This window comes from Motacilla alba, chromosome 13, assembly GCF_015832195.1.
Source record: "Motacilla alba alba isolate MOTALB_02 chromosome 13, Motacilla_alba_V1.0_pri, whole genome shotgun sequence".
Classification (NCBI taxonomy): domain Eukaryota; kingdom Metazoa; phylum Chordata; class Aves; order Passeriformes; family Motacillidae; genus Motacilla; species Motacilla alba.
In genome coordinates this window covers 7,619,174-7,647,056 of record NC_052028.1, presented here as the reverse complement: position 1 = coordinate 7,647,056, position 27,883 = coordinate 7,619,174, and the positions used below count along the sequence as shown (strand labels likewise).

At 42.7% G+C, this 27,883-nt stretch overlaps 1 protein-coding gene across 8 annotated transcripts; it reads right to left on the bottom strand.

The window, feature by feature from the left end:
• Nucleotides 1-26,706, bottom strand: P4HA2 (prolyl 4-hydroxylase subunit alpha 2). 8 transcript variants are annotated; one of them, XM_038150385.1, is made up of 16 exons: nucleotides 26,642-26,706; nucleotides 19,730-19,822; nucleotides 17,966-18,062; nucleotides 16,625-16,776; nucleotides 15,030-15,167; nucleotides 13,944-14,183; nucleotides 12,063-12,274; nucleotides 11,111-11,287; nucleotides 7,566-7,636; nucleotides 7,234-7,333; nucleotides 6,235-6,288; nucleotides 3,801-3,860; nucleotides 3,667-3,732; nucleotides 1,471-1,539; nucleotides 973-1,069; nucleotides 1-240 (listed from the first exon to the last, which is right to left on the bottom strand). In XM_038150385.1, exons 2-16 carry the CDS (start codon nucleotides 19,809-19,811, stop codon nucleotides 170-172), a joined length of 1,686 nt encoding a protein of 561 aa, XP_038006313.1. In that variant the 5' UTR covers nucleotides 19,812-19,822; nucleotides 26,642-26,706; the 3' UTR covers nucleotides 1-169. The 8 variants fall into 8 exon arrangements, with proteins under 8 accessions (XP_038006313.1, XP_038006307.1, XP_038006309.1 ...); XM_038150379.1 differs by lacking the exon at nucleotides 3,801-3,860 and adding an exon at nucleotides 25,197-25,306 and having other exon boundaries at nucleotides 26,642-26,679; XM_038150381.1 differs by lacking the exon at nucleotides 3,667-3,732.
• Between the last annotated feature and the right edge of the window lie 1,177 nt (nucleotides 26,707-27,883).

The following is a 27,883-nucleotide window of genomic DNA, read 5'->3' as shown; positions in this document are numbered from 1 at the left end:
TGTGTACAATGCCATTTACTTTCTTTCACAGGTGTTACATATTTTATTGTTCTTTTGTAGTAAAGTGCCAGGACTCTTGGAGAAAAAGATGGATCATTTCTTAGAAATGAACTGGAACAAACAACAGTAGAAAAGGACACAGAAACAAAGGTCTGCAGCAGGCTGGAGTTCAGTCAACCTCTGTTCTCCCACAAGGTCTTAAGAATTCATTTCCTCTTTCATGAAACCATTTGTTTGAAACTGTGGAAAGAGGGAACAAGAATTAGTTATCACCATGTACCCAGCACGGGTATCATCACAACCTAGATGGATACTTTAGGTAAAATCTTTCAGTTTGGGGATCCATGCTTATACTTCTCTACTCACCCAAGGGAAAACACAGGAAGATGCAAAAGGCTGGGGAAGAAAGGATCTTCCCCAATGCACAATTCTGGAGCCAACACTAACAGAGCAGTGTATTCTGGGGCTTGTATCACTGACAGTCAGCATGCTCTGGCACTCCAGGGCACACCTTGGAGGCTAGGGGATATAGGTATGGGAACAGATGATATGAAGCCTGATAAGCTTTCAGCAGGAAGCAGAAATTCCTGATGTCCAGACACTCCCATTTACCTTACAAGGAGCTCTCATCCTTTTGCAGCTCAAACTATGGGCAGATCTTGGTAGGAATAGACCTGATTCTAGCCAAGTGATCATTCAAGTCCTTCTGATGCTGATACATCACACAAACCCAGTGACAGTCTTACCCTCTGTGCTGCCATTGACACAGAAACTCACTAGAAAAGCTATAGCTGTACAATGCAGCTGCTTAATGCTTCATAAGATCAATGGCAAGAAATTTCATTTTGGCCAAATGACTCCAGTAGTTGAAGTGGTACCCAGGTTATTAAATGCTTTAAGAGTTCAGTGTCTCCCCAGCTTTACATACATGAGCCTTCCATCAGGATTGGTTTCCAAAGAAGTATTACTTACCCCATTTACACCCTACTAGTACTGGACAAGCTGCATGTCTTGTTCTATAATCCCCTTCACCACTTCTGAAGAGATTGTACCAGAACACTGCTGTTCCCTGAAAAGTGAGATCAGATCTGGATTAGTCAGAACCTAGTCAACACGACCAGGTTAAAGGAAGGGGAGGGGGATGCCTATGGATTCAGCTGCAGGCAGCTGAAGTGCTTTAACAGGTCACCATCAACAGCACATGAAAAACTCTTAGTCCTGTTCCAGTACAGCCATATTCAGAGCACAGAAGAATTCTACTGAACACAAGTTTACTTTGTTAAAAACAGCTGTACAAAAAACTGTTCACTCCACACATTACCAACAAAGGGAGATGCCCTTTGGTCTGCAAGATCACTACAGCTGCAATGAACTGCACGTGTCACATCAGCTGACTGCATGGACTGTGCAGAGGGAGAGACAGTAAGTGGAGAGAGAAGGAATAAATCCAAACACATAAACAGACTTTACCTTCTTGGGCCATATTGCTGCCCCAAAATCTGGGAAAACTGTAGCTCCTCCAGCTTCTACATCACTCATCTGAGAAAATGAAGTCCACAAACTGTACATTTACAAGGTTTTTTATAGAGTCTCACAAGCTATAAACGTCCCAAGGCCTGATATTTCCACTTGCACCTCTACAAGCAGCACTGATGAGGAGGGTGCACTTCAATCAGCACAAACTGCAGAAGAAGCAGTACCTGCTGTTGAAGCATTTTATTTCAGCTGAAGGCTTTTGTCCAGATTATGTATATCTAGATATGGATTTCCTAGATTATGTATCCTCTACTTCAAATAGCCACTAGAAGTTGTGTACCTGAAATGTTAGTAAGCTGATACTCTAGAACAAGAGAGAGGACCTCAGAGTAAGCTGGTTTCAAGAATTTCATTCCACTTTATGATCCAATTAGGAAAACAAGTGTCTGTTAAACCACATATTTCCTCATAAATTGAAACCATGCCTTTGGAACTCGTTTTCATGATTTAGTTTATGCATCTTGGTCAACCACTTCAAAAACTACACAAACTATTAGAAAACCTCTCTTTCTGCACTGTTTCTGTGCTGTTCACCAACAGTCTTATGCAATTTCAAGTGCTTTAGGCAGCTCAAGCTTCAAGAGCTACAGCTATGTGACTCGAAACAAAACCATGTATCTTTATGCTTTGTCCTACTACACTGGAATGAATTTAACCCTACTGTATTCATCAGTAACAATGCATTTCTTGTAAATTCTAGACTTGACTCAAACCCTAAAGTTTCTAGAAATGCTCCCATTGAAAACATGATGTCTTTCCACTGAATTCAGGTAAGCTTTGGATCAGACTGTAATTAAAAGAAACAAATCAGTCAGATCCAACTCCCATCAAATTTAAAAACTACTAATACACTCCCTAAGTCCCCACAATTCCTACTGAAACTTGGATTTCTGTTTAAAGCAGATGTTGTTACCACTCTGGTGTCCTCCTGCTTGGTACAATAAAAGGGCATCAGATGCCACAGGTGCACAGGATTTTGCCCCTTCCAGCTGGGAAGCGTGTGTATGCAGCCTTGCAAGGTAATATATGTCTCAGCCACACAACTACTCTGTTTAGTAAGGCTGGTGGTACATGTATGCTGTGCTGTGAGTTCTATATTGGACAAACAAGGGCAAAGTGCCTTTGACCATGTACAACTGGCAGAGAAGATGTGTATTGTTCCTTCTAAGTCAAAGGTCATCCAAAATTCTGAGAAACAAACAAAACAAAGATTGATTCAATTTAAAATAAAAATATCTTTACAGCAGAGTATTTCACAGCTACTCATCTTACTCCAATTCTTGTTTTGAAGATTATATCCCTCCCTGCCATATCAAGTTGAAAGTGTATCTGGTTCTGATTTGACCTTTATTTCACTCTCAAAATATGATGTCAGCCAACAAATTTAAAATTCGGTGATAAAATATTTAAGCTGTATCACTAAAATCTTAAATACTGAAGATGAGGTGATCCTAAAGATATAGAGTGTACAGGTTGATAGATAAATTAGTGTCAGAAGACTACTGTGAAAACAAGGCCACTGTTCCCAGTGGCAGCTGTTTAGGATTCCAGTGTACATGGTCTGTGGGCTGTATAACGCATGCAACTAATGAATCTTTCAAATCTGCACTGTAACCTAGTTGCACCAAATTTATCAGCTCTGCCTGCCTTCACTTGTTGAAGAGGCACCTGTGCAGAGCAACTGAGCAACTCTGGCTTTGCCACACAGCTGAGGAAGAGGATCACAGACCACAACATCACGTGCTGTCAAACAGCGGTGGAAAAATATGGCTGTCTCACATTAAGTGGCTGATAGTCAAGTTCTCCAAAAGTATACCACATGAGTACCCCACGTATTTCCCTCTGAGAAATAAGCCAAAGTCTCCTTTCCCCCACAGAATCCACTTAAATAAAAGATTCCATAGCAGAGTGACCGAAAGGAGAAGATGGGTTCTATATTTCAATTTTCTGCTCTGACGTTAAATACCACCAAAATTCTATCAATTCAGATGGGACAGCACCTGATGCTTGCAGGAATAATGAAATCCCTACTGCCAGATGCCAGGAAACCTCTACAAATAACCAACTGCACAAGCTGTAAAAAGATGCTGCTAAAGTTACACTCAATGCATAAAGGATCATCATACTTACATAGTTCAAAAAAGTGGCCACACGATTTCCAGTCCCTAACCGCTTGAAAGCATCTGGCTCATCTTTCTATAAAATTAAATGAGAATAACTGCAAATTTCGAGCTCCCAGACAGCAGACAGACAGAGGTACTTACATAGTTAAGAAACGTCGCTAGCCTATTTCCTTCCGATTTGAGTGTGCTGTCAAAGGGTCGCTGCAACAGACAACAACTTTAACCCGGGTTCCAACAGGCTCTCACCAGAGCTACCTACATGCAGCTCTGCAGAGATCCTCAAGCCCAATTTAAAGAGTTGGAATAGAAAGGGGATAACTGATACAGGGCAATGTTAAAGCCATCACAAGCTGCAGCCAGGATGCACAGCTGCATGCACAGAGCACTTGGATGTGACGAGGAGAAGCTGCACTGAACAATTCTGGAGGGAGAATAGAAGCAATGCTTTCAGGGCCTGTGGCACAGATGTTATCCAAGTAAGGTCAACAACAGGCCATTATTGTTCTGGGCACTGATCCAAAGTCAACAACTGACACAAATACAAAATATTAATCTTCAGTGAGTTTTAGATAACAGAGTCTTGTAAATCTAACAATTCAAAGAAATATTGTCATTAGCAGAGCAAATGCATGTTTTGACAGCAGACAAAACTATAGAGTAGTTTCAGGTGGTTGCCTGTCTAGGACTAAAGACCACATCAAAAAGATCAAATTGCCTTTAGTCTGTAAAAAACATTGAGTTTCATATGTTGAAGCTGAGATCACACTGGTGCCAGTGTAGAAGCAGAAAGAACATACAGAATACCAGTGCCTTTCCTTCAAAAAAAATTAAACTAGAAATTTATTTACATTGCTAATAGTCAGGAAGTCATTCCAGTCAGGAGACATCAAGCTGCATTTTTACACACAAAAGCAGTAATGTTCAAATTTAAAGAAAACAATAAATCAGTATTGAAAAAGACAAACAGCAGGGAAAACCACAGTCACCATGTCTAAGATGTTGTAGTTCAATCTGCTTGGAGCATGTTTTAATAAACAAGTGGTCTTTTCTGAAATGTGTTCATAAAAACCCCAAGACTTGCATATGCAAATCCAATCCAAAAAAGCTAACATAAGAACATTGAGATACAGAGAATTCCCTGTTAACTGCCACTGCTGTGAATGTGAAACCCAAGTCTAACCATGAATTTCTGAATTTCAACAGCAAAAATCTAACTTGAACAGCCAATAAAATCTCCAAGCTCTAATAGGCAGCTACTGAAGTGCCTTTATTTGAGAACTCCAAGGGAATAAAAAGCTTCAAGGCTGATCAGAAGCTGGGGAGACACAGCAGCACCTCTATTTCAACACAAAGTCTGTGATCCACAGAGAGCCTGCAGGACCAGACTAGAACTGTGGCAACCTCTGCAAGTGCCTTGCCTCAGCTGACAAATGCAGCCAAGGTTATGTTCCAAGTGGAGCTCTGTTCCAGCTCCTAATCCAAAAGTAAAGTCCACAGTGGCCAATTTGATGCCTGAGGTCCTTGAGTTCAAAGGATTTGAAGAGAATTTAAGAACACTTGCTCAACTCAGGAAACTAAGCAGACTTGAAGAGGAAAATTCTCAGAATGGGCCAAAGTTAATGAATACAAACTTCCATAGTGTTAAAACTCGGATTTTTTTTATTTTTTAAACACTGCTAAGTTGGGAGGCTTCAATTCTGCACTCAATTATTGGGTTGTATACTCTGGCTGCAGCAATCCCTCCTACCAGGTAAAACCACTGGGACAATATGAATTATGCCAGATCCCACTGAAATACCACAGAAACCAAGGCATCACATGGATTTTATATTTGAAGTTACCAATCACCACAGCTCTTCAGTGTGCTTCGCACATCCATGAACTTGTTGAGAGTCATTATTAAGAATGTGCTTTTCTTTTCTCCCACAGCAAACCAGAGCTGTTCTTTGCCAGGCAGAGCCCTCTAGTGCCTCATGAAGACCCAGCACTACCACCTGTACATGCAACCTGTGCTGGAGCACTGCCCTCAAAGCAACCCAGGGAACTCTCTTTAGACCCCAGTGCTGCAGCCACTCTCAGGGGTCTGCCAGAAGGGCTGTACAACCCATGTGGATTCCCATAATGCTTACTTTTCAGGAGGATGGTGGAAGGATATCTTCCTCCTCAGTCAGCTCCTGCAAAATGCTTTAAAGCACTCAGCAAAGCAGGGTTTGCACAACATCACTGAACTCAGAAGCCTAATGGAACAAGGCAGACTCATAACCCAGGGCTTGCAGACCTCAGTTTACAAATAAAACAATGCAAAGAGCACATTCAAGTGCTGCATGACTCTTTTGGTGTCCCTCTACTGTGTAAGAAATCAAGGTCCCAGAGGTAAGCAGGGAGATTTGTTCATAATTCTCTTGAACTTTCAGCATCAGAGAAGGCAGTGCAAAGGCTTTTCAGAATTCAAAATCCATCCATGCAACAGGGCTACATATTAAATGCTCTAAGAGAAAACACCTTCAAAAGTTCTCTCAGACCAAACTGTTCCCTCCTCCCCCCCACTAAGAAATAATTGCAAGTGTGATCTTACCCTAGAAAAATCAAAGTGTGGCTCGTACTGCCCTCCCATTCCATAGTTGGCAACCTACAGCATGGAAGAAGGAAGCACATAAATATGTACTGAACTGCAAGTGACTGCTGCAGAATAGCACCTGCTCTCAGAAAGCCAAAGCATGCTCTGAGAAACAGCACTTTGTGGCAAGATGGTTATCTATAGTACACTTCATTTATTTTTGGATTGCCGGAACTGAGGTACACAGATGAGAAACAACTTGAGTGCTTTTTCCTTTTTGTAGTTTGAGGGTTTGTACTTATCACTAAAACAGCCTGTTTAACATTCAGCAGCAATAGTTTCACCACGTTTTTGCTTCCTTCCCCCGAAGGAAAGGCAGATGAAAGTGTGCAACTCCCTGTGAGTTCAGCCTAGGGGACAGAACTGGACTCTGTACCACTCATGTATGATCTTCTACATACTAATGCCTCTCCAGTTTCACAGAAAATTGACTTAAAAGCACCTCTTCACTTACTTTATAATCACATAACATGCTTTAGTTACTCTGAGGCTGTACTTAATGTGTCTCCCAGATCACTACACAAATACCTGGTTTCTATGGATATCCTGTAATCAAGAGTATTTCTATCAAGCTCTGAAACAGGAATTCAAGGAGCACGGAGGAAGAGAAAGAGTGAATGGACTAAGATACAGCTATTCTGGCAGTGCTGTACTACTGGCACTCTTCTTCCCAACAGCCATCCAAAGATCAGAATTCATATGAGACTATAGAAAAAATACTTGGGCCTTAGAAACATTGAACTAGGACAGAGAACAAGCTTTTGCAGACTTGAAAAATAAGCAGCAGGCATTTCCCTCAGAACAAACTGGTAAATATCAGATTCCTGCATGAAGTTAGCTTATACTGCTTTGGCATCTCCACCCTTCTCTGCCTAGCACACACAGGGAAAACATCTGTCTGCACCAGACCACCCTAACCAGCAGCTAATTCCACCAGGATGAAGCCAGTGCACCAACCTGCAAGAGCTCAGCTGTTTTCACTGTTAACCCTGTGATCTGCTGCATTCGCTGGTTCACCTTGGCCACAACAGGATCATCATCTTCCTCCAACCATGAGCTAAAGGAAGGATAGCAACACATCATTTTACAATACCAATCACCACATCACATTTCCCGAGGCAGAAGGATTCTTCTGCCCTTTGTCAGATGGCTAAAAGAGCCATTTTCCATGCATTTGTTGGGAAAGCTTTGGTTACATGCAAAGCAGTTCAGGTTTTCAGACATAGGAGGTAGCAAACAACAGCTGCTAAGCACAAAAACCTTAAAGCTCAGCCCTTCCCTCAGCTTACCTCTTGGATACCCTGTAGCTAGCCACTGTAAGGACACCGGTTTTGGGATCACGTACTGTGGCTCGTGCCAGCTGTGCCAAAAAAATCCCAAGGGGGAAGAAACACATCAGCTACAGGATAGAAAATTTCTCATATCTAAACAAAAGCAAACACCTGATTGGTCCAACTTCAGTAACTCACTGGATGAAAGAGCTTCAACCTAGAACATGATCTGATCTCATGCTAAAACCACACATGCAGAAACACAAATACAATCCATCACCTGCATTTGATCCTGGAAAAAGTCTGATGGGCTGCACAAGCCATGATATTGACTAATCCATGAGTTGCTTGCTGAACAGGTTTTGAAGGCACATTTTTTTAAAACAGCTGGAGTCAATATTAGCAAGAGGGAAGAACAACAAAAGTTAGCAACACATGAAGTCCTAGTTCCTAGCAAAGAGAAAATCATTGGATAGTCCATGAATTTAATCAGCCTGCTCCTCATATGGACTAAAACCCCAACATAATTCTCTGACGTAAAATAACAAGTGAAAACTTTTACAGAACGAGTTACAAACTATGGGACAAGCAAATCCCAAGAAGTAGAAAACTCCCAAAGACAACTCTCAACATTTCCATGCTCAAATTTTCCAGCTGAAAGATGCCTGGAACATCTAGCTCTGATGAAGGTAACTCTGCAAAAGCACAGCACACCTAGGCGTTTTAAACAGTGAGTATCATCACATTTAGGCCATATGACCAGATCTGAAGGAAACAAAAATGAACTTGGCAAAACTGATAGTTTGCTGTGGTGTCAGAGTGACAGATGACTGCTAACAATACACCAGCTCACTTTGGTTTCATTCTTGCAGCTGAGAACAAGAACTGGGACACTCTTTTCTTTGACTGTAAACTCAGACCACATTTAAATTTAACTCCTGCCAACCACACACACTCTAAATCATACCTCTTTTCTTCCACCTAATTATAGGTCACAGAAGGCCTTTTTATTTGCCTCTTCTTCAGAGAATGCAGTCATTATTTCCTTCATTTTTCCTCAAATAAGTCTCCAGCCAGCTTTACACTCCATGTCAGCTGTCTTGTCCCTATACAAGAGTTCTTGGCACAGCTGTTGCTGTAATCCTGACTCACTGTTATTTTGTTCCAGGTTTCGCCTGTATAAATTATAACAGAAGAGCCAGGCTGACTGAATGTTGTTCTTCACTGGTACAGTGAATTTGGGGATATATATTTTGCTTCCCAGACTTTTCATTCTGCTGCCATTTTCAAGCTTGTACATGCTTGCTTGATTTCTGCACCTAGCGTATGATCTAAATAAATCAGAACTCAAATAAGCTTGACTGCTTTGATATTATTTCCTATCTGCTCTGATAGGCAGGTTTCTTCATTTAAGACACACAATCTACGTCTCAGTTGGTATAAGCAACTGATAAATGTGAGGCTTCCTCTCTCAGGGTGGAGAAATCAGCCTTGTAAGAGGCATTTGCTTTCAGAAATCATAACACCCTTCCTTGGTCAGAAGCGTCACTGACTGTTTCAGAGTCTGTTTAGTTTAGCAAGCTCTCCATTGTTATTTCCTTCTGAAATTCTGCACTGCTGAAACCCTGTAGCACGAGCTCAGATATTCATGCCTCCACACTTCATGCCATATTCTTGCCTGTTCAGACATCCCTAGCTTGCAGGTAACATTAAGAATTCTAGGAATATGGTTCTCATACTATGATGGAGCTGCCTCAATGCTATCCACAGCAACAGAGCTAAGAATTTTCTTGACCCTCCCCAGCCAGTTCTGATGGATTGCCTGAAAAGCTGGATTGACTTTTTGGAAGTGAAGTAACAGTGATTGCATTTTGCAAAACAAGCATAAAAAGCAACTCAACTGCAGCTACTCCCAATCACATACAGATGTTCTTTCTCTACAAAAAGTATTGGCAAGTGTAAACTGCAGATAATGTTGAAGTGCTTGGACTCAAATGTAAAAATTTCTTGCAAATGCATTTTAGAATAAACAAAGTAGTCACCTTTCTGAGCCTAAAATAAAATAACACTTCACAGTTCTGTCTGAAAGCTTCCATGATTCCTAACTAAAATTTCCAGGCTAAAATTAAGCTGTATTTATTAAGGGCTATCTCAGCACAGGACTTGCATTTTCCATTCTTTCAGTAGCATTGCAGAATTTAAAGTTATTCCTGCAGCTGAGGTTTAGAAAAAACAACTCATAATGAAATGGTTGCTTTTTTAAAATTGACAATTTCCATCTGAATCTTAGGCTATAATATTTACCTATTCTTCTAGGGACTGACTGCAGTTCTACACTACACAGATTACATGAAAAATTCCTCTAACATTAGTAATATATGCAGAATTCAGAGACCAAGCATTAAGACTTTCCATAAAACTCTGAATAAAAAGGAAGAACCAAAAAAAAAAAAAAGCTGTCTTTAGACAGTGCTTTATTTGATAAAATAGATTAAGTGATATGCTCTATGTAAATACTTCCAATTTATCTGAAGCTCTTGAAGTTTTCTACTATGATGTAATAGGGAAAATTCTCCATTTAAGGAGGTGAGATTCCTCACTGAGACAGGAGAGTTCAGCCAACACTTCCCTAGCTGGCTAGTAGTTACAGAAGACCAGCTTCACAAACATCCCATATTATTAATAATCTTGGGAAGCATCAGTTTCTCAGTCTGTTTCTAACTATTTATGCTTACATTTAGAAATACTTACAGAAGGGTAAGTCTTGACTGGAATTTTAGTACCATATTTCACAGTGGCAGCCTGAAGAGTGCTAAAAGGAACCACTCCTCTATAAGCAAAGATTTGTTCAGTTTTACATTCTGCTCAGACCTGACAGAAAAACTAAGGGGGCGTCTACTACTATCACACTGCCATACTACTTTTTGCCAGAAAGGTGACAGGCAGGAAATTCCACCTCCAGAAAAAAACAGATAATTACCAGCTTTGCATGAGGTGGCTGCTTTTTTTATTGTGCGCAGAGACACCAGAACTCACATCATGAGTAACAAGAAACATCTATGGTTTAGAACAGAAGCAGTGGATTCCAGGATACACAAACAAAAAAAACCAAAACCAACAAACCCAAATCTCTAGGTATTATTCTAGCACAACTTACATTTCTTTTCTTTCCACTTCTCTTGAGATTTGGGGTTTTTAAAATTCATTTAAGTTTGGCTCCAGTTCAAAAGACAGAATCAAGACATATTGCACACCTACTCCTATCATTTTAAGTCAGCCATTTATGTTTTCAAGTCTAGTTTCTAATTTCTTAAAGCTTTCTAAGCCATTTACCGAGAACTTTGCATAATTAAGCGCAACAATGCATAAATACATTTGGGAGCCTGGGCTTTATGGTCCTACATCACCAGGCAGTTTCAAAATCTTTCCCTTTAGGCTCACAGCTGCAGTGTATCATCTGTAGTACAAAACCAGATCTTTCAAATCCTTTGCTTAGTCCTCGCTAACAGAGACTGAAGCACGGAATTGGCAGTTATTAGTGAGATGGAAAAAGGGAAACTTACTCTTGGCTTAGCTAGTTGTTTAATCTTCTCAATTTCTTCATCAGACATGACATCATAGTATCGCACAATATGAGGACTGTCCCATTCATCTTCTTCTTTAAAGGGAGCTATCAGCAGATGAGGGTTTCTGTTTCCATCATGGTACCTACAAAACAGCCTTTTTTGTCTTCGAGGTGTCTGAAACAAAATGCCAAACAAAGCACTGTTTGCTCAAACACTTTTCTTGAACTTCAAACAGGCAAGGCAAGAAGATGAGCTTCATTCCACACACACTGTAAAAGCCATCAGGTGACCAGAAGATACAAGAGGTAAACAAGAGTGATTCTGCAATTCACTGCAATTAAAAACAAGATATCCTGCTCCAAATACCACTGAGCAGCATCTGAAACACTAAACTTTAGGGGAATTAAACCATAATAGATTACAGATTAAGAACTACACAAGCAGTGAGCTGTAAAAAAAAAAAGTCTGGTTTTCAAAATTAAGACTATACAGATGAAATAAATTGGTTCTTTCCCCTGGACTAAGAATTGAAGCAGTATTTCTTGAGAGGTACTGGAAATCACTTGGTCAAAGTAGTCACTCCAGAAGAACATGTCTAAGATGCAAAAGGGCAGGAATAAAGTGATTCCCTCAGTGTGGTAAAGCACAATCAGCTCTCAGAGGAAAAAGCCTCATTTCATGTCTGTATGGCTGACTTTGAAAAAGCTGAGCAGACAGACTGAGGAGAATCAATTTTCAACAACCCTTAAGAGGTATGGCTAAGAGTTGTTTGTGTGTAACAGCTCAAGATTGACAAGCCAAGACACAAGATGCAAATCTCAACCTGGACAGAACCAAACTTAAATTTTTCTCAAAAAAAAGAGCTTCACCGAACGAAAAACAACATGTTCCACCAAGCTTGACCACCCTTATGCAAAGGCAGCACAGTCAGGAAATTCTTGTCTCTTACCATTTTCACCCCTTCACCTCGGCAAAGGGCCTCATAGATATCACGCTCTGGCAGGTAGTCAAGAGGCCTCTCATAGGCTCCACTTTGCACCACAGCTTCTGTGGTTGTCACAGTCTTGTTCATTGAATTTTCTTTCTCCTTCTCCTCTCTTTCCTTCTCCAGCAGCTTCTCGAAGTACCGCAGATTACTGCCTGCTCTCTCATGAGTGCTGTCTTCATCGGGAGAAAACCAGACAGAAACGGTGATTTTTGCAAACTGTTAGTACAAACAAGTCCCTGTATCAAGACAGCAACAATTCTTCCCTTCCTAAAGCATTATCAGGCAAACAAAGGCATTGGCTTCAGTCTGCACTGAAAATCCACACTGGAAAGCTTCTGTCCTCACAAAGGAGAGCTGCAGTCAGGATACAAAAGAATCCTTTCTGGGAGAACCCATCATAAAACTTGCATTCCAAGAAAAATATTACAAGGTTTTTGTTCTTCACATTCCTCCTTTTCTGTCAACTTCTCTGACCAGTTCTACCCAAGGTGAGCAGATCACCAGCCAAGGTAGCTCACTTGCTGTACCCCTCCTTTCCACCATGCTCTTCCCCACACCGCACAAGCACACTTTAACCAAGTACTGTGGTGGAGTCCAGCCACAGCCTTCAGTCCCAAAGACTTGTCTCAGGTTGGGAAGCTCTGAGTCCACCTACAGCATCCATCTGTAGCTCTAACAGGATTATATGGGAGGGAGCCTGGATCATTAGCATCTTCAGACATACCAGTGATTTATTAATGACGTTGGTATGAATCAATTATCATCATCAATACACCTTTACTCCAGATAACTAAGAAGGAACAATTCCTTGCTCATTTGTGTTTCTGGACGCTACTACCTACAACAGATTCTTTCCCTTCTGGCCTTCCCAGCTTTACTGTGTTTATCTCGTGGAACCAACCCAAAAGCTCACTCCAGTCACCACTCATTAGAGCACAGAGTAATAGTGGCCAGATAGGGAAGTTGAGCCCAGAGCAGAGGAAGCTGCTGCTTTCAGAAAGGACTGCCAACTATGTTCCACTGTTTGCTGCTGATAAGGATTTGCATTCTGCTATCAGTGCTAAACACCTAGAGCTAGATTCAATGCATATTCATATTCTTGGAAATTTTAATTTAAGAATTCTAGTTCTGCAGAAATTAGACAAATATTTTTCAATAGGAAGGTTTCACCTACTCTCAGGATGCTACTAGTATCTAAACTAATGAACACAGCTCACTAAAAAACTCATCAAATACCCAACACAGGTAATGCTAAATCTAAATGAAGAGGACAGACCTTCCCACTGCAGGAAGTAGGCAAAGCTGGATAGGAAGCTTATTTGCTTACTCAAAGGATGCTAAAAACAGTTCAGAAATAAAAAGAGGTCTTAAGAAACTCCATTTGTTCTGAATATTCAGAAATAAATAGTGTAAGATCTCAGGCAAAGCATTCCAGCATCCATGAGTACCTGCACTGAGGAATAAAGAGGTGTATGTAAAGTCAGCAAGACTTTACAGAAGGTGCAGCACTGCCTACAACTGTGGTAGCCTTGATCTCCACTTGAGACAAGCAAGGCTTTAACCACTGCCAAACACAGCATCTCAGTACCCTCCAGCAAAGCACACAGGCAGTGAGTGCAGGCAGACACACCGGGGCCTTGGGTAACAACAGCAGGGACCATAAGACAGCTTGTAAAGACTCTTCATGTATAAACAGACTTTTTTCCAGGACCTACATTTATTACAAGTGATCTGTCAGGATATCCCTTCCAGTCAGCTCACCAATGTGGATGGGCCACAACTGTTCCCAGCTCTGCTGCTGGCAGCACTTCCCAGCTTTAGTAAGGTGCTCTTTGCTCTTACCAAGGGATATCAGCCGCCTGGTGAGCTCCATGGCTCTGTGCAAATCCCCAAACTGGAAAACAGCATAGCTGAGATAATCTAGGATCTCTACTTTGCTGACTGTTGTATCCTCCCCCTCATCATGCTGTTTTAGGGCCTGCTCCATCCAGAGCACAGTGTGGTAATAGTCCCCATCGTTGTAGGCTGTCTTCCCCATGCCAAAGCAGTCACCAACTGTCAGGAAGGATCTGTATTTTGTCCCTAAAAACAAAAAAGACAGATTTCAGCAATCCACACCAGCACCTTCGCCTTAAATACATGGGACACATTAAGAAGTATCTGTAAATACACACTTTTATCATCCAAAAATGTTTCTAAGAAGCAATACTTTGACAATATTTTAAGTTCAGTACTACAATGATCACTATCAGAACTAAAGAGTAAACTACCTTAATTTTATTCTAATTCATTCCTTTGGAAACAAACAGAAGTTAACAGAAGCTACAGTGGTAAGCTATTGTGTTTTCTGTTGTAGACAAAGGAAGAGCAGACTAATACTCTAACAAATTTCACCCAACCTACAGATAAACACTGTTAGATGGTCAGAGAAGCCTGACTACATGCTGACTACATGCACAGCCAGCTTGTTTCTCTACTGTAAATCTGTATTTGTGCATAAGCAAGCTGATCTTGATTTAAACAAACTGGGTGTCCAGTTGAGTGTGACTGCACTGATTTCCAGTTGCTCCAGCTCAGAAGATGCACATATAAGACTTAAAATTTAGTTCATCATTAATGGCTATTAATACTTATAATAATTTAAAATATTGTGTCAGCTCATCTACCCACACAACAACAAAGCCTATTCAGTTTGTAAACACCGTGCTGGTAGCTGATAACCCGTTTTGGTAGGTGTCTCATAAGCAGCAGCAACAAACATTCATCAGGACTCAGCTAATAATCAAACATCCCAGTATGTCTCAAAATTTTCTGGAACATCTCTGTGGCAAAACCAGTTAACCCTCATTTATAAAGGACTTTTGGAGAGAGTTTGAGAATGCTACCACTTCCTTCCTGTTAAAGCTGAGGAGACCTTGGTGCACATACCTGGCAAGTTCCCTCGAGAGAGGGTTTCAGGATCCAGTTTATAGGTGTCCTGCAGGCGCATCAGAGCCTTCGCTGCTCCGGTCTCATCTTCTTCAGTTGGAAAAAACTGACGTTGGATTGTAAGATTTGCAATAAAGCCTTTGCAGTAAAAGGGGAAGATGTTACTTCCAGAGCTTGAATAAGTATCAGTACAAGATTGACATAGAATAGGAAACATCTGCTCTGGCCTGAGAATTAAGTTTCAAATAACCCAGATTTAAAGCATCTTATTAGGCTCAAAAGTTATAAACACATTGTTTTCTGTCCCTTTTCAAGAAATATGGCTCATGAGTAAAAAATAAATAGTAAATAACTAAACTCAATTTTCTCGTGCCACAAAATTACTGATGTACAATGTGAATCTAATGATCTTCATTGTCCTGTAATGTCTCTTTCTGAAATGAAAACTTAAAAGCTTTCATTAAATCTCCTGCAATACCCATAGAGACAACTGATTTTAGGTTGTAGTACTGGTCAATGATCTCCAACTCTGTATTCCAACTTCTAAAGCCACGCCACAAGAGCTTTTCAAGTCTCAGTCCCAGGGACAGAGACCCTAATCAAGGATCCCCTCACTACCATAGGGCCTGAGTGAGAGCATTAAACCTGATAAGTAACCCAGATGATATTCGGAAATAAAATTAAATGCACTAAGTAAACATATCAGGGTTACACAGCAGGTTGGTTGGGCAGAAGAGGAAGCCATCAACTGAAAACAGCCCAACCATTTCCAATCATATGGCAAGCCAAACTGGAAAAAGAAACCTTCAGAAAAAGAATTAGCAACAGACGTATTCAATAGACTTGAGTATTTTATTTGCATTTAGAATAACTGTTCCAAAAGGCAATAAAAGCCTTGTCTGGAAAAAACTTTCAAGTACCTCAACTTTAGCATATGCAGAGAAGAAAGGGCAACCATTTGGTGTTCTGCCTGAAAAACACAACCACCTCTTCCTTCACCTTCCAAGAGTCCAGTAAAAATAAACCTCCACTTAAAAGAGGTATGCAAGCAAATTCAGGCAGACACTTGATAAAATTATGCAAACCTAAGGATTAGTACTGGAAGCATTTGATTTAGAAGGACAGGTTTAGAGAGAGCAATCCTATTATCCTGGTTTTGACAGACTACAGCATCCGTCAACTCTAATGCTGGGGCTGATACAAGTTTCTCCACCAGTTCAATATGGGACTCATTTTGATTATTAATCTTATTCTCTGATCAACATGGTCAAAAAACAGTGATCATCAAGAGAAGCAACAGACTGGGAAAGCAAATGAAGCAGTTTATATACAAGAGAACAATAACACTCAACAGTTACCAGCACAGCTTTAAGCATGTCCCATTCTCCCTTTTCTGCCAAATAAAACAGTTTCTGAGTCTTGACTAAGATGTGTTTCAGTTGCAAGTTTCACTGATTTGGATAATCAGTACACACAAGTCAAGTCCTTAGCTGTTCTTTAAACAAACTTGGCAATAATATTTAAACCACAGCCAAGCTTGTGGTTTTCCAGAAGACAAGGCTGCCTCCTGACAGCAGCCCCCTGTAACTCCTTACCATTTGTTGTGTCCTGAAGAACCAGGTTTTCCAATTCCAGCCAGTCAGTATTCAAACGCTTCACAAGCTTGTATGCATTTACAGGGTGTGCCAGATACCCTTCTGGATCAGAGGCTGATTTGCTGGTCAGTACATCCATCTTTTCAGCCCAGCTGGAATGAGAAGTGTGCACACAATTTAAGAAGGAAGTGGTGCATTCATTAATTGTTCTCAGGCATTTATGAATGCCCATCTTCCTTCCTAAACCATTCAAATTACATACCTAGATCACATTATTGCTGCTTTTACTGTCAGAACTGGCTTTCAACCTTTTAAGTTCACAAGGATAAAGTGGAGGTTTTTTAATTACATAGTCTCTTTCAAAGGGAAAGTATTTCCCTGCTCAGTATTTTAAACCTGACTTCAGCAGACACGCATCTCAGTTGTAATGAGCCTTAAAAATATCAGTCTATTCATAGATTGAACAGATATTCTCTTAACCACTACTTGAAAAGGATATTGCTTTGCCTCCAAAGGGCAGCTTTTCAAGAAAAGAACATTTTGTGTATTTGTGACCAGAATTCCTACCATTCCACTACTCCATAGCTCTATTCTCATCCTACACTCCCAAAGGAAGGTCAGATTGACACATACAGCCTTGAGCTCAGAAGTTTTTGGAAAGCACAACTCCTTCTAGAGGCACTTGGCTCTTCTGAACCTGGACCTCATGTAGCCTGTTCTCCAGTCACACCCCAGTCTGTATTCCTTTTGGCTAGAGGAGAACTAACAATCTTCCTACGTGACACAAAGTGTCAGCTGTCAGCAACAGCCCTTCTAGTGATCCAAGCAACCGGGACAACATCAGAGATGCGCTGCAGCCAGGCTGGCACCTGAAGAGAACAGGGCAGGAGAACTGTCCCTGAGGGCAAAGCCAACACAGGAAGGAACCCAGAGACTTGGTAAATGCCACTGGCACACTTGGCTCTTGTAAGCAGAGCTGATGGCATGAAACAAGACGCAGCACAGAGCACTGGCACACAGCCAGGCAGCTCTCATGACATGACTCTGATGTATCCTCTTTACAGGAGTCCTGCGATGGTACAAGGACAGGGCAAAGTGGGGAGAGCCCACCAGAGCACCATTTCTAAAGGAGCAAATTCTAAGTGATATCTGAAGCAGGGACCCTTGTAGGTTAATGGGAATAAATTAAACCAGGTTTGTACCTACCCTCTCCCTGTGATTATCTACTGAGGAAATGCCAAAAAGATTTAGAGAAAGCATCAGAGAGTGGTAAAGAAGGCGGGGTGTGACTGAACACAAATGAGCTATTTTGTCACCCTTCATCACACAAATCTCCCCTACCTTTTAATCTGAGAGAGCTTTTTCTCTTCTGCTCGGATATATTCCTGTAAAGACTGTACCAAGTCCTTCTCTGCATAAATCAGGTCTGTCATTTGACCTAAAAAGAGTAGGAGCAAATATTCATCAGTCCTAAAAAAGTAACAATTCCCAAATGCACAGAAAAGAAACCGTAAATGCTTCAGGGCTATTAAAACCATCACAAACAACAGACAAGTTAAGGGTGTGCACTTCAATGCCTGTAAACCACAGAAGCTATTAGACACTTAGGTCTGGCATTCAAATACTTCAAAGGGCTTTTAAAGTCCCAGCTTCAACAGTTCATGTGGCTCTGACCCTTCCTCTGCCTCTGAATTACTTTTGGTATTACAAGTGCAAGCAAGACAATTAAAAGGAAGGTTTGACACTCATACAGCTATGGAGACAAAGCAACAAAAGATCCAAATGGTTGCCAAAGCATCTGCTCTACATATGGACATAGATTAGGTCACACTAACAAATTACTAGTGTAATCACTAACATCATTTAAAGTTACAGTTTACAATACGGGTAACCATGGAAACAGCCTAACATTACACAGAAAGGAATTTCAGACTAATGTTCATAGACTCACACACACTCTCCAGATTAGCATTAGTGGAAATTGCTAACATATTAGTCCTAATTGCTGTGACAAACTTGGCTTTTCAAAGCCCAAACTGAAAGAACATCATTAGATTCATAAATGTAACCACAGCTCCAGCATTCCAAAGTAATTATGAATGAGGCATGATTAAGCAGACAGAAGGCAGCAGGATGTGCTATTTTCAGAGTTAGCAAAGGTTCAGAAACAGGTAAGTGTAAAGAGAAGGTGATCCTTCATGGAAGCTTTTTATAAAATGCTACTGAACTTAGAAAAAATCAGAAGCAAATAATACACATGTAGTTAAATATTGTTCAGGCAGCCATAGGGCACGTGAGGGGCTTGGCAGCAGGACTCGGGCAGTTCCACACAGTGGTGCAGAACAACCCACCAGGAGCTCCGAGCTTTGCCATTCAGAAACAGCTCCACGGGCTCAAAGGACGTTCTGGAGAACAGCCAGCAGCAGTTAATCAGCCTCTAATGCCCTTATGGAGGGGAAGTCCCCGAACTGCTCAGCAGGAAAATGTTAGACCAATTAACAGCAGAAAACTCAGTTTGTGCTTATTTGAAGCTCTACCACAATCATACATGGTTGGATCCTATTAGAACACAGGAACTAAGCTGTCATAAAATCAAATTATTTTACAGATTTATTACAATGCAAATTCTTTAAGATTTACTCAGGCCTAGCAAAACACACAATGTAAGGGAGTTACTGATTTTTCCTTCTGACCCCTAACTTCAACTTTCTGATAAGACAGGAGATTTTGGGTGCTGTGGAAAAAAAAAAACCTTCACATATTTACCACTTAAACTATTTCCATAACTCAAATTCAGGACTAAGCTTTCTAGCATAAAGTGGTGTGCTCTGTTTAAGATGACAACAGATGCACAAATCGTAATAGAACACAGACCCCATCTCATTTTACTGACAGAGAGCCCAGAGAAACTTGAATCATGTTGATCAGTGTTCCAAGTCAGCCAACTGCAAATTGCATTGCTGCTGCAGAAGAGCAGCTTCTCCTAATAGAGACACTGTTGCCCAGGGCCACATGAAGAAAGCCATATGCTTCAGATGATAACTTGAACAGTTCCAGCAATCACAATAACCCCATCACAACAGCATGCACTGGTTCTTTCCACACCTATGGAGGTGAAGAACTCTGCTTCTGTGTGCCAGATCAGGAAAACATAAGGGAAGAACATCAACTGCAGCCAGGGTTTCATCTTCTAGATACCTGTGAAAAATTAAAAGGAAAAGGAGGAATAAAAATAACATTAACCTTTATTTTAAGTAATTTTAACCTCATGAAAATTATTTAGACTCTCTGAATTTTAATTAGTAAAGCTTGAAAAAGCTTTTCTTCACCCATAGGAGCTGTAACAGTATCAAATGCTATCTTGCATACTCTTTGGGATTTACATGGAAGACACTGGAAAACCCACATGGGAAAAGGGAAACTATATACACATATAGTCCACTGAGACAGTGAGAAAAGCTCTTTTGCAAGAGCAGTTCAACACCTTCCATGTCAGACATAACTAGAGCTGGAAAATATGAGACCCACAAATTATATTCCAATAATAATAATGGAAGTCTAAATTAAATGGGTTTATAGCATTCTATAAAACTCAGTTATTTAAAAACTGTCTAGAAACACAAATAGTGAGAAAGCCAAATAGAGAAATAGAACATTTTGTAGTGTAGAAGTGGCAGCAACAGTTGGAAAAGTTAGAAGTGGAATTTCCAGCTCTGCTTATTCAAGATGCATTATCTCAGCATACTGGCCTCTGGGCACAGCCCTTATAACTTCTGTATTTCAAAGGCTGTGCCAGCTTAGAAACGCAGCCCCAGATAGGGATGTCGAAAGCAGATTGCTCCACTTCCAAAAGCACAGCCTGAGGGGTATGGGGAGGAAAGCCAGTCTGAGCAGATGGGCTCCAGTGAAGCAAGGGATGCAAGGGGCATACAGAAGAGCCTCCTGGGAGGAGGGGTCATCCATCTCCTGATGACCAGAACACCCTCTCCAGGGGCTCTGTGAGGAGCACTGCGCTGGCATCAGCCCACAGCTCACTCCAGAGCTGCCTGTGCACCAAGCAGGAAGAGGCAACAGTGCCAGCCTCATGCAGGAGCACTGCTGCTCAAACATGGAGCTCTTGGCACACTTTGGCACAGCGTCACAAGGGAGGTGACAACTCTGCACCTCAGCTCAGGAAGCAGTTATTACCTTTTCCTACTCAATCTAACTGGACAAACTGGTGGCTCAGAATTACCATGTGTGACCCAGTAACTTCAAATACAGTAAAAATGCAACTATTGGGGGCAAAATGGAATCAGCCTGAGAAAGGGGAATGGAAGAGAAAAATAAAAGAAAAATGCAGCATCCTGAAATTTCAAGCAATACAGCAAATAGGAAGGAATCAAGATAATTCTGTGATAACTCTAACTTGTTCCTTTGGGCTCCACACATCTGCCTCCAAAAGATGAACTATCCACAAGGCAAAAGATGAAAAATGGGTATTTCTTTCTTCCAAGCCCACAGCACAGCTGAAACTCTCACCCTCAGCTGGGCTCACCAGTGCCACAAAGACCAAATACATCCTCAGTGACACCACCACCACTAGCTCTGTCCTCTGTTGTGTATTATCACATGGCAAGATGATTATTTTTAAATTATTCTTTTGATTGCTTTACAAGACTACACAAAGACTCAGAATCATGTACAACAGTTTGCAAGCATGAGTAAGCAGGAAAACGTCTCACAGTATCATAAAAGGTCTTCTCCTTTCCCTCTTCTGTTTCTCACCCTCCTGCAAACCACATATTCCCAAACTGCTTGTTTAAGTTAGTTAAGAACTAGTACATGGGTAATCTGAGAAATGAATAAAGCTGCGTGAATAGTGCCATGCAGAGGTCTGCCAATATTACAAGCCACAATAAGTGATGTAGCAGAAAGCACAGTAAGTCAAGTGCACTTGGGAAGTACATTAATTTGGACATATTAAGCCTCATCTGTCCATCTGAGTAGTCTGCCATCATTTAACAGAGTGGCTTTTTGGATGCACAACATAAAGCCTGGGAGAATAATTACAAGTGAATATTCCAGTTAAAACAACTCGACACTCTCCTGCACCTCCTCACCATGTTCTCTCATGGCTGAGAAAGTCTGCCAAGAAGTACTACAGCTACCAGCTTGTCTTTATAGCAGATCTGCAACAGCTTTACCACCCTACTCAGCTTTGCTTGAGTCAATAAACAGAGACCTCAGTAAAAAGAGAAAGCAGCTCTTGCTCAAACAAGCAGGACACCTGGCTGCAGGGTTGGCAGATTGTTTGTACATTCTTTTCACAGCTGTTACTGGGAAAACCAGCACAAATAATGAATTACAGGAGGCCGAATAACCACAGTCTTGGCTGGCAGGAGCGCGTGTGCACAGCAACACGTACGTGTGCCCACCCCACTCCAGCTGAAAGGAGGACAGGAGGGGCACAAGGGGCACGAGCAGCTCATGCCTCAATAATGGAGACAAATGTGTGTGAAGCAGCGTGTTTTATTCAAACACAAATGCCAAACAACAAGCCTTCATAGAGCAAATACTGCCTGTATTTCTGGCTTTTCTTTTGTGCGTTTTGGGTTTTCTTCTTTACAGTGTAAGACCTCAGTGAATCATTACTCCTATGGAAAGAGTGCAGTCAGACTCAGAGAACACTGGCAGAAGGAAAAAAGTTCTAGACAAAATACACAAGGATGGAATTTTTCTCCACAGGTTAGACTGAATTCTTTATTAAATAAGCTTTCTGAAAACCTCATAATCAACAAGATATAAAACAAGAGACCTGACCTATTAAAAAGAAGTTGCTTGCATATCTACCATGGTTTTTAGTTTCTCATTCACTCTGAATTTCATATCTAGTCACAGGGAAGATAGGCCAGCTCCTAGCCAAAAGGGAGGACTTTTTTCAGGTCAGAAGAGGAAACAAATACCTATTACATCCAGTGCCTTTAGGACTCAACTTCTGATCACACTGATATGCTATGGTCTCCTTTATTCACCACACTACAACAGAACTCCACTTGCCTGACAGCCTAACTGAAAACAGGGACAAAAAAAGCAAGTCCTCCATCCAGCTCCAAATTTGCACAGACTTCTCATGCAGGAAAATTAAATTAAGTGGAACCAACATAAGACCAGTCTGTACATTATAAAGAATACAAGTCATACCCTTTATTGTGGTAAATTAGACCAGAGTGTTGCTTGTACTCATATGTGAACACTTTTTGATCACATGAACTCCAGAAAGAAAAAAAAACCAAAAGTGTCCTTCCACTCCTCAGTTAAAGGTGACAGCACTCCCTCTGCTATGGGGCTTCTTGAGGGGAGGTGGGGAACTGGGGTGCAATCTAACTGCTCCAACTGCTACAAGCAAAGTCACCTCTTTTTCCAAAACTAGGTGGCAAAAATTTTTTTCAGAGCACACAGCAATGGCTTCTTCTAAGTGATTAAGGCAGAGTACTGCTCTCTGGTTTGGTTCCATGCTTACCAACCCAGAATTTGCTGCAGAGGAATAAAGCTTGGGAGACAAAGTATCATAACCAGATACTGTCAACATCTGATTGAGATACCATTTTTCTGAGCTATTGGAATACAACATACAAGCTGATGACACAAGTAAGGGTTACAAGCCTGTCTCCTCTTCTGTGCTTGTCTGTGCTGTTAAAGACACCTGGGAAATCACTCTGAAAGCAGCTGCTTCCATATGGATCTACACTTAAGTATCACGATGAAATCCAACAAGCAAATCACCAATTCAAGATCACCTCAGGCCACCGATGAGCTCTTGGTGCACACAAAGCTGAGGCTCTGAAGCTTGGTCCATCCTCAAGCAGCAGTTTGAGGTTTGACTATTGGATGAGACAGGTCTGTTTGGGGCTCCTCCAAATGCCACTGCTTTCCACCCCATCTTCCTGCTTGCAGACACACCAAGGAGCACTGAACTGGTGCTGCAGATGGCTGCAGCCCTTTCCCCTCCACAAACAGTGGAGCTTCAAAAGTAGGCATTAAGCTGCTAACAGTGCTGAGGGCTGCAAATAAGGCTAATGATAACTAAGTGGAAAATGATAGAAAAAAAACCTGCAAGGCTGCCCACTTATTAAGAGCCAAAAGATAGGCTTAATTATAAATAGATTTTCAAGATGATGCCAAGGAAGAGCCTCTCTCAATACTAACCAAGAAAGGCAGCCATAAAACCATTGACTTGTAGCAGTATTCAAGTCTTGCAGATTTGCCCAGCACATGATAGCAGGTAAAAACATTTTAAAAGTTACTAAATTCTAAGGAAAGAAAACCTACACCATTGGCTGAAGACTTTGAAACAAGTAATTCAGAGCTGAAATTCATTATGCACATGAACTCAGATGCACCAGTGTTCAACCCAGCCCCTTCCTCCAGTGCACATTTGTTTTACTGCTCCAAGCAGCTTATACCAACATCACCACCTCCCTCTACAAAGCATTTTAATATGCATCTAAAATCAATTGTAATCACCTAGCAAAAACAGCAATGTGATTGCCTTGTGCTTCTCAAAGCAAGCCAAAAGAAAATGAGGAAAAGCTGTTCATTTGCAAACATTAACAAGGACACAGCACAATCATGCAAAACTGCTGGCATTTCTTTTAACAGAAAATAAATTATAACCACCTTAGAAGCCATAATCATCTTGATTAGCTCCCAGTCATTTTTTTAAGCCATAACAAAGAATGTTTCTTCTACACTCCAGCAGACAGCAAAACTGATGCAAGTCTAAGGCACAGCAAATCCACTTGAATCTTACTCTGCAAGCTCTGCCTCTATAAAGCAGCCAGGAGTCAAAGCCCACAGTGTTGGTGGAGACAAAAAGACTCAGGGCTTTTTCCACTACAGCTCATTTTTTTAGCATTAATATCTAGACTGCATTTTACTGTGCAAAGGCCATAACTTTAGTATATCATCATACTTAACATAACTTGAAATAAGTTATCATTTGCCATATAAAGCATTAAAATATCTTCCTGTTCAGAAATAAGAGGAGTTATTTTCTTATTAAGAGGTCTGCTGTCAGTAAACGGTTTCTTTCAAACCAATTTAATTAAAATCAGGCATTATCTCAGAGGCTGAGTCTATTCTAACATCACCCTAGAACATGCCCCCTTCCACACTCCATGTTCTCATATCTCTGACATATAGAAAACCATGTACAAAAATCAGAACTAGTCATAGGAAAAATATCTATGTTTACAGCTTGCTTCTCTGGAAGTTTGCCAATGCACACAGCATGGAAATTATAAACAGACTGGATTCCTGACTTAAACCTCCAGTGAAAAATTTCTTATGCTAACTGGTAAACCCTGCTCCCTCTGCTGTTACTCTCCTTGAAGTGTGTAATTCCTGCACTGCTTCCCGAAGCATGATTAGTCACATTAAAAAATTGAATCCTAAGAAATCATGGCATTAGCAAGAGGCCACATTCTTGTCTGCTAGTGTCATAGCAGTGCCAATTTACCAATGCAGAATAACACTCTGCTTGTGAAACGTGAATGGCAGTTATTGATTGCTATATATATTCACAACATACCTGTGGGATTATTTCTAAGTCCTTAATGCCAGAAAGATGAAATATTACCCTGGTAAGATGGCCACAGCAGCCTTTCAGTTCCACTTCACCCTCACAGACTACCTATAAAACTAAAGAGCGAGAGGCTTTGTTACAAAAATGTCTTCTGGGGAACACTACTACTGAGGAAGAGGGATGATTATTGGCTGGAAACACCAAACATCACAAAGTCAGACAGTCCCAAAAATAGCCTTTATTTACATATCCTCTCTCCTCCTGGCTTCCAGGTTACAAGGACATTCTTTGCATCCTGAAATAAAACTACTGCTGTCTAGTCCAAGGCATGTTTTGCCATCTTATGACATGCCAAGCTGCCGTGCCCCAGCTGAGCAGTGGTAACACTTAGCTAGTGCCTTCAGTTTTCACCAGCTGCTCTCCCCTGCCTTTGCACAGCCTTGTCCACCGAGGCTTCGGTCGCTGCATCGCACAGGTCACACACAGCTGCCTGTGCTCTCCTGGCTCGTCCCCAGCTCAGCTGCACAACTGTGCAGGGACAAGCTTCTTTTTTTTTTCGTAAACAAAGCTCAGAGCAAAACAAAATGAGACAGAAGCAGAACAAGTGGGGTTTGAACACCTCTACGAAGCTTAAGCCATGGCTTGCTCTGTGCTGAGCCTGCGGCAGGCAGGGAACACGCACAGCCAGTTCACGCAGCTGGCAAAGTCAGCTGGCAGTCATTTAACCGGGAATGCCAGTCCTAGCAAACCCAAACAGCGCGGAGAACGGCAACAAGCTCTTCCCCTGTTTCTGTGATGACAGCTCCAGCACGCTTACACAGACGCGAGATGTTGTGCGACACCGCCGTCCCCCGAGCCCGGCCCGCGGGGACCCGCCGGCCCCAGCAGCGGAGCGAGGACCGCGGAGGGGATTTAACCGCGGCGCGCCCGGGCTGAGCCGCCGGCAACGCCTCGGGCCGGGCAGCGCTCGGGGCTCCCGGCAGCGGGACCACCGCGAGTGCCGGGGGCTGCGGCAGCGGGCACAGCGAGTGGCGGGCTGCTGCTGTACCTGCGCCCGCAGCCTCAGCCCTCAGCCCTGCCCCGCTCGCCTCAGCCCTGCGCCCGCAGCCCTGCCCCGCTCGCCTCAGCCCCGTGCCCGCAGCCCTGCCCCGCTCGCCTCAGCCCCGTGCCCGCAGCCCTGCCCCGCCCGCCTCAGCCCCGTGCCCGCCTCAGCCCTGCGCCCGCAGCCCTGCCCCGCTCGCCTCAGCCCCGTGCTCGCAGCCCTGCCCCGCTCGCCTCAGCCCCGTGCTCGCAGCCCTGCCCCGCTCGCCTCAGCCCCGTGCTCGCAGCCCTGCGCCCGCAGCCCTGCCCCGCTCGCCTCAGCCCCGTGCTCGCAGCCCTGCCCCGCTCGCCTCGGCGCGGGCTCCGGCCGTACCGGTACCCCCAGCCCCGCTCGCCCGTGCCCCGCTCACCGCGCCGCCGCCGCTCCCGCCGCCCGTTCTAGAAGCGCCCCGGCCCTTCCAGCCCCACCTCCCGCCGGCCCCGCCCCCTCTAACCACGCCCTGTGCATTAAGCCACGCCCCTCGGCCCGCCCCCCGCCGTAATGCCGCGAGTGGCGGCGCACCGCCCCGCCGGCCGGGCTCTGCCGGGGTCTCGCCGCGGCTGTCCCGCGGTGAAGAGCGCATCCAGGGGAGCCCAAGCACCCCAGCAGCCCCCGCTCCATCCCTGGAGCAGCCCGCCTGCCTCTGCACGGGCTCCCTGCAGGCCGGCGGCAGCTCAGGCGCCGCTCACAGTACCGCCGAGGCAGCGCGCAGCGGCTCCGGGGGAGCCCCGGGCAGGTGCGGGCGCGGGGCAGAAGGAAAATGATGGAAATTAAGGAAAACAATCTCAGTGCCGGAACGCGGCCGTGTGAGCAGGGTGATGGGTTCACCTGGCCTGGGCTCCCCCGAGGGCAGCAGCAGCCGGAGCCCCACTGGGTCTCCCGGGACCACGGCACCGCTTCGGGCGAGGACGGACCCGACACGGGCACGGGTAGAGCTGAAACAAAGGGAAAATAATTCCCCGGCTCACTAGAACGTCTAATTTACTGTGTTTCCTCTCCTGAAATCAGTATTCACACTAATTCTGAGTGACCGTCATCATTGCCAATGATCCTAACAGTCACCTCTACCAAAAATAACATCTTTCCAATGTTAAATAGAACCAGGAACCTAATTAGACCAAGCAGAACACCATGAACAAGCTACCTCTTGCTTTCCAAATTCACTCCATCACAAGTCCATTTTCTAAAGAGAGATCTAGTGAACTACAACTGCAAAAACAAGGTTTTGGGAGATGACTCACCGAAGCACAATCCATAAGAAAAATAGAAAATAGGGAAATAAATATCTAACATAAGGGAACAATTTCACTGAGGCTTTCAACAACTGCTAATATCATAAACCATAATAAAAGGGTCCAGCTGTCCTGTCACCTCCAGAACATACCAACACAGTTCCATATGTTGCACATACATACACTTTGTACATTAACATTTATTAGGTGAATTTAGAAATGATTGCATCATTATCCATGAGAGAAGCAAGCTGTGAGTCTATGATGGTATTAAAGATATGAGTACATTTTAGAGACTGTAAAAACACCATTGGTCTTCAGACCCAATGACATGAGTCAGAGCCGTATTCCTTACTCAGTTCTGATGCTTCTTTTTTCAC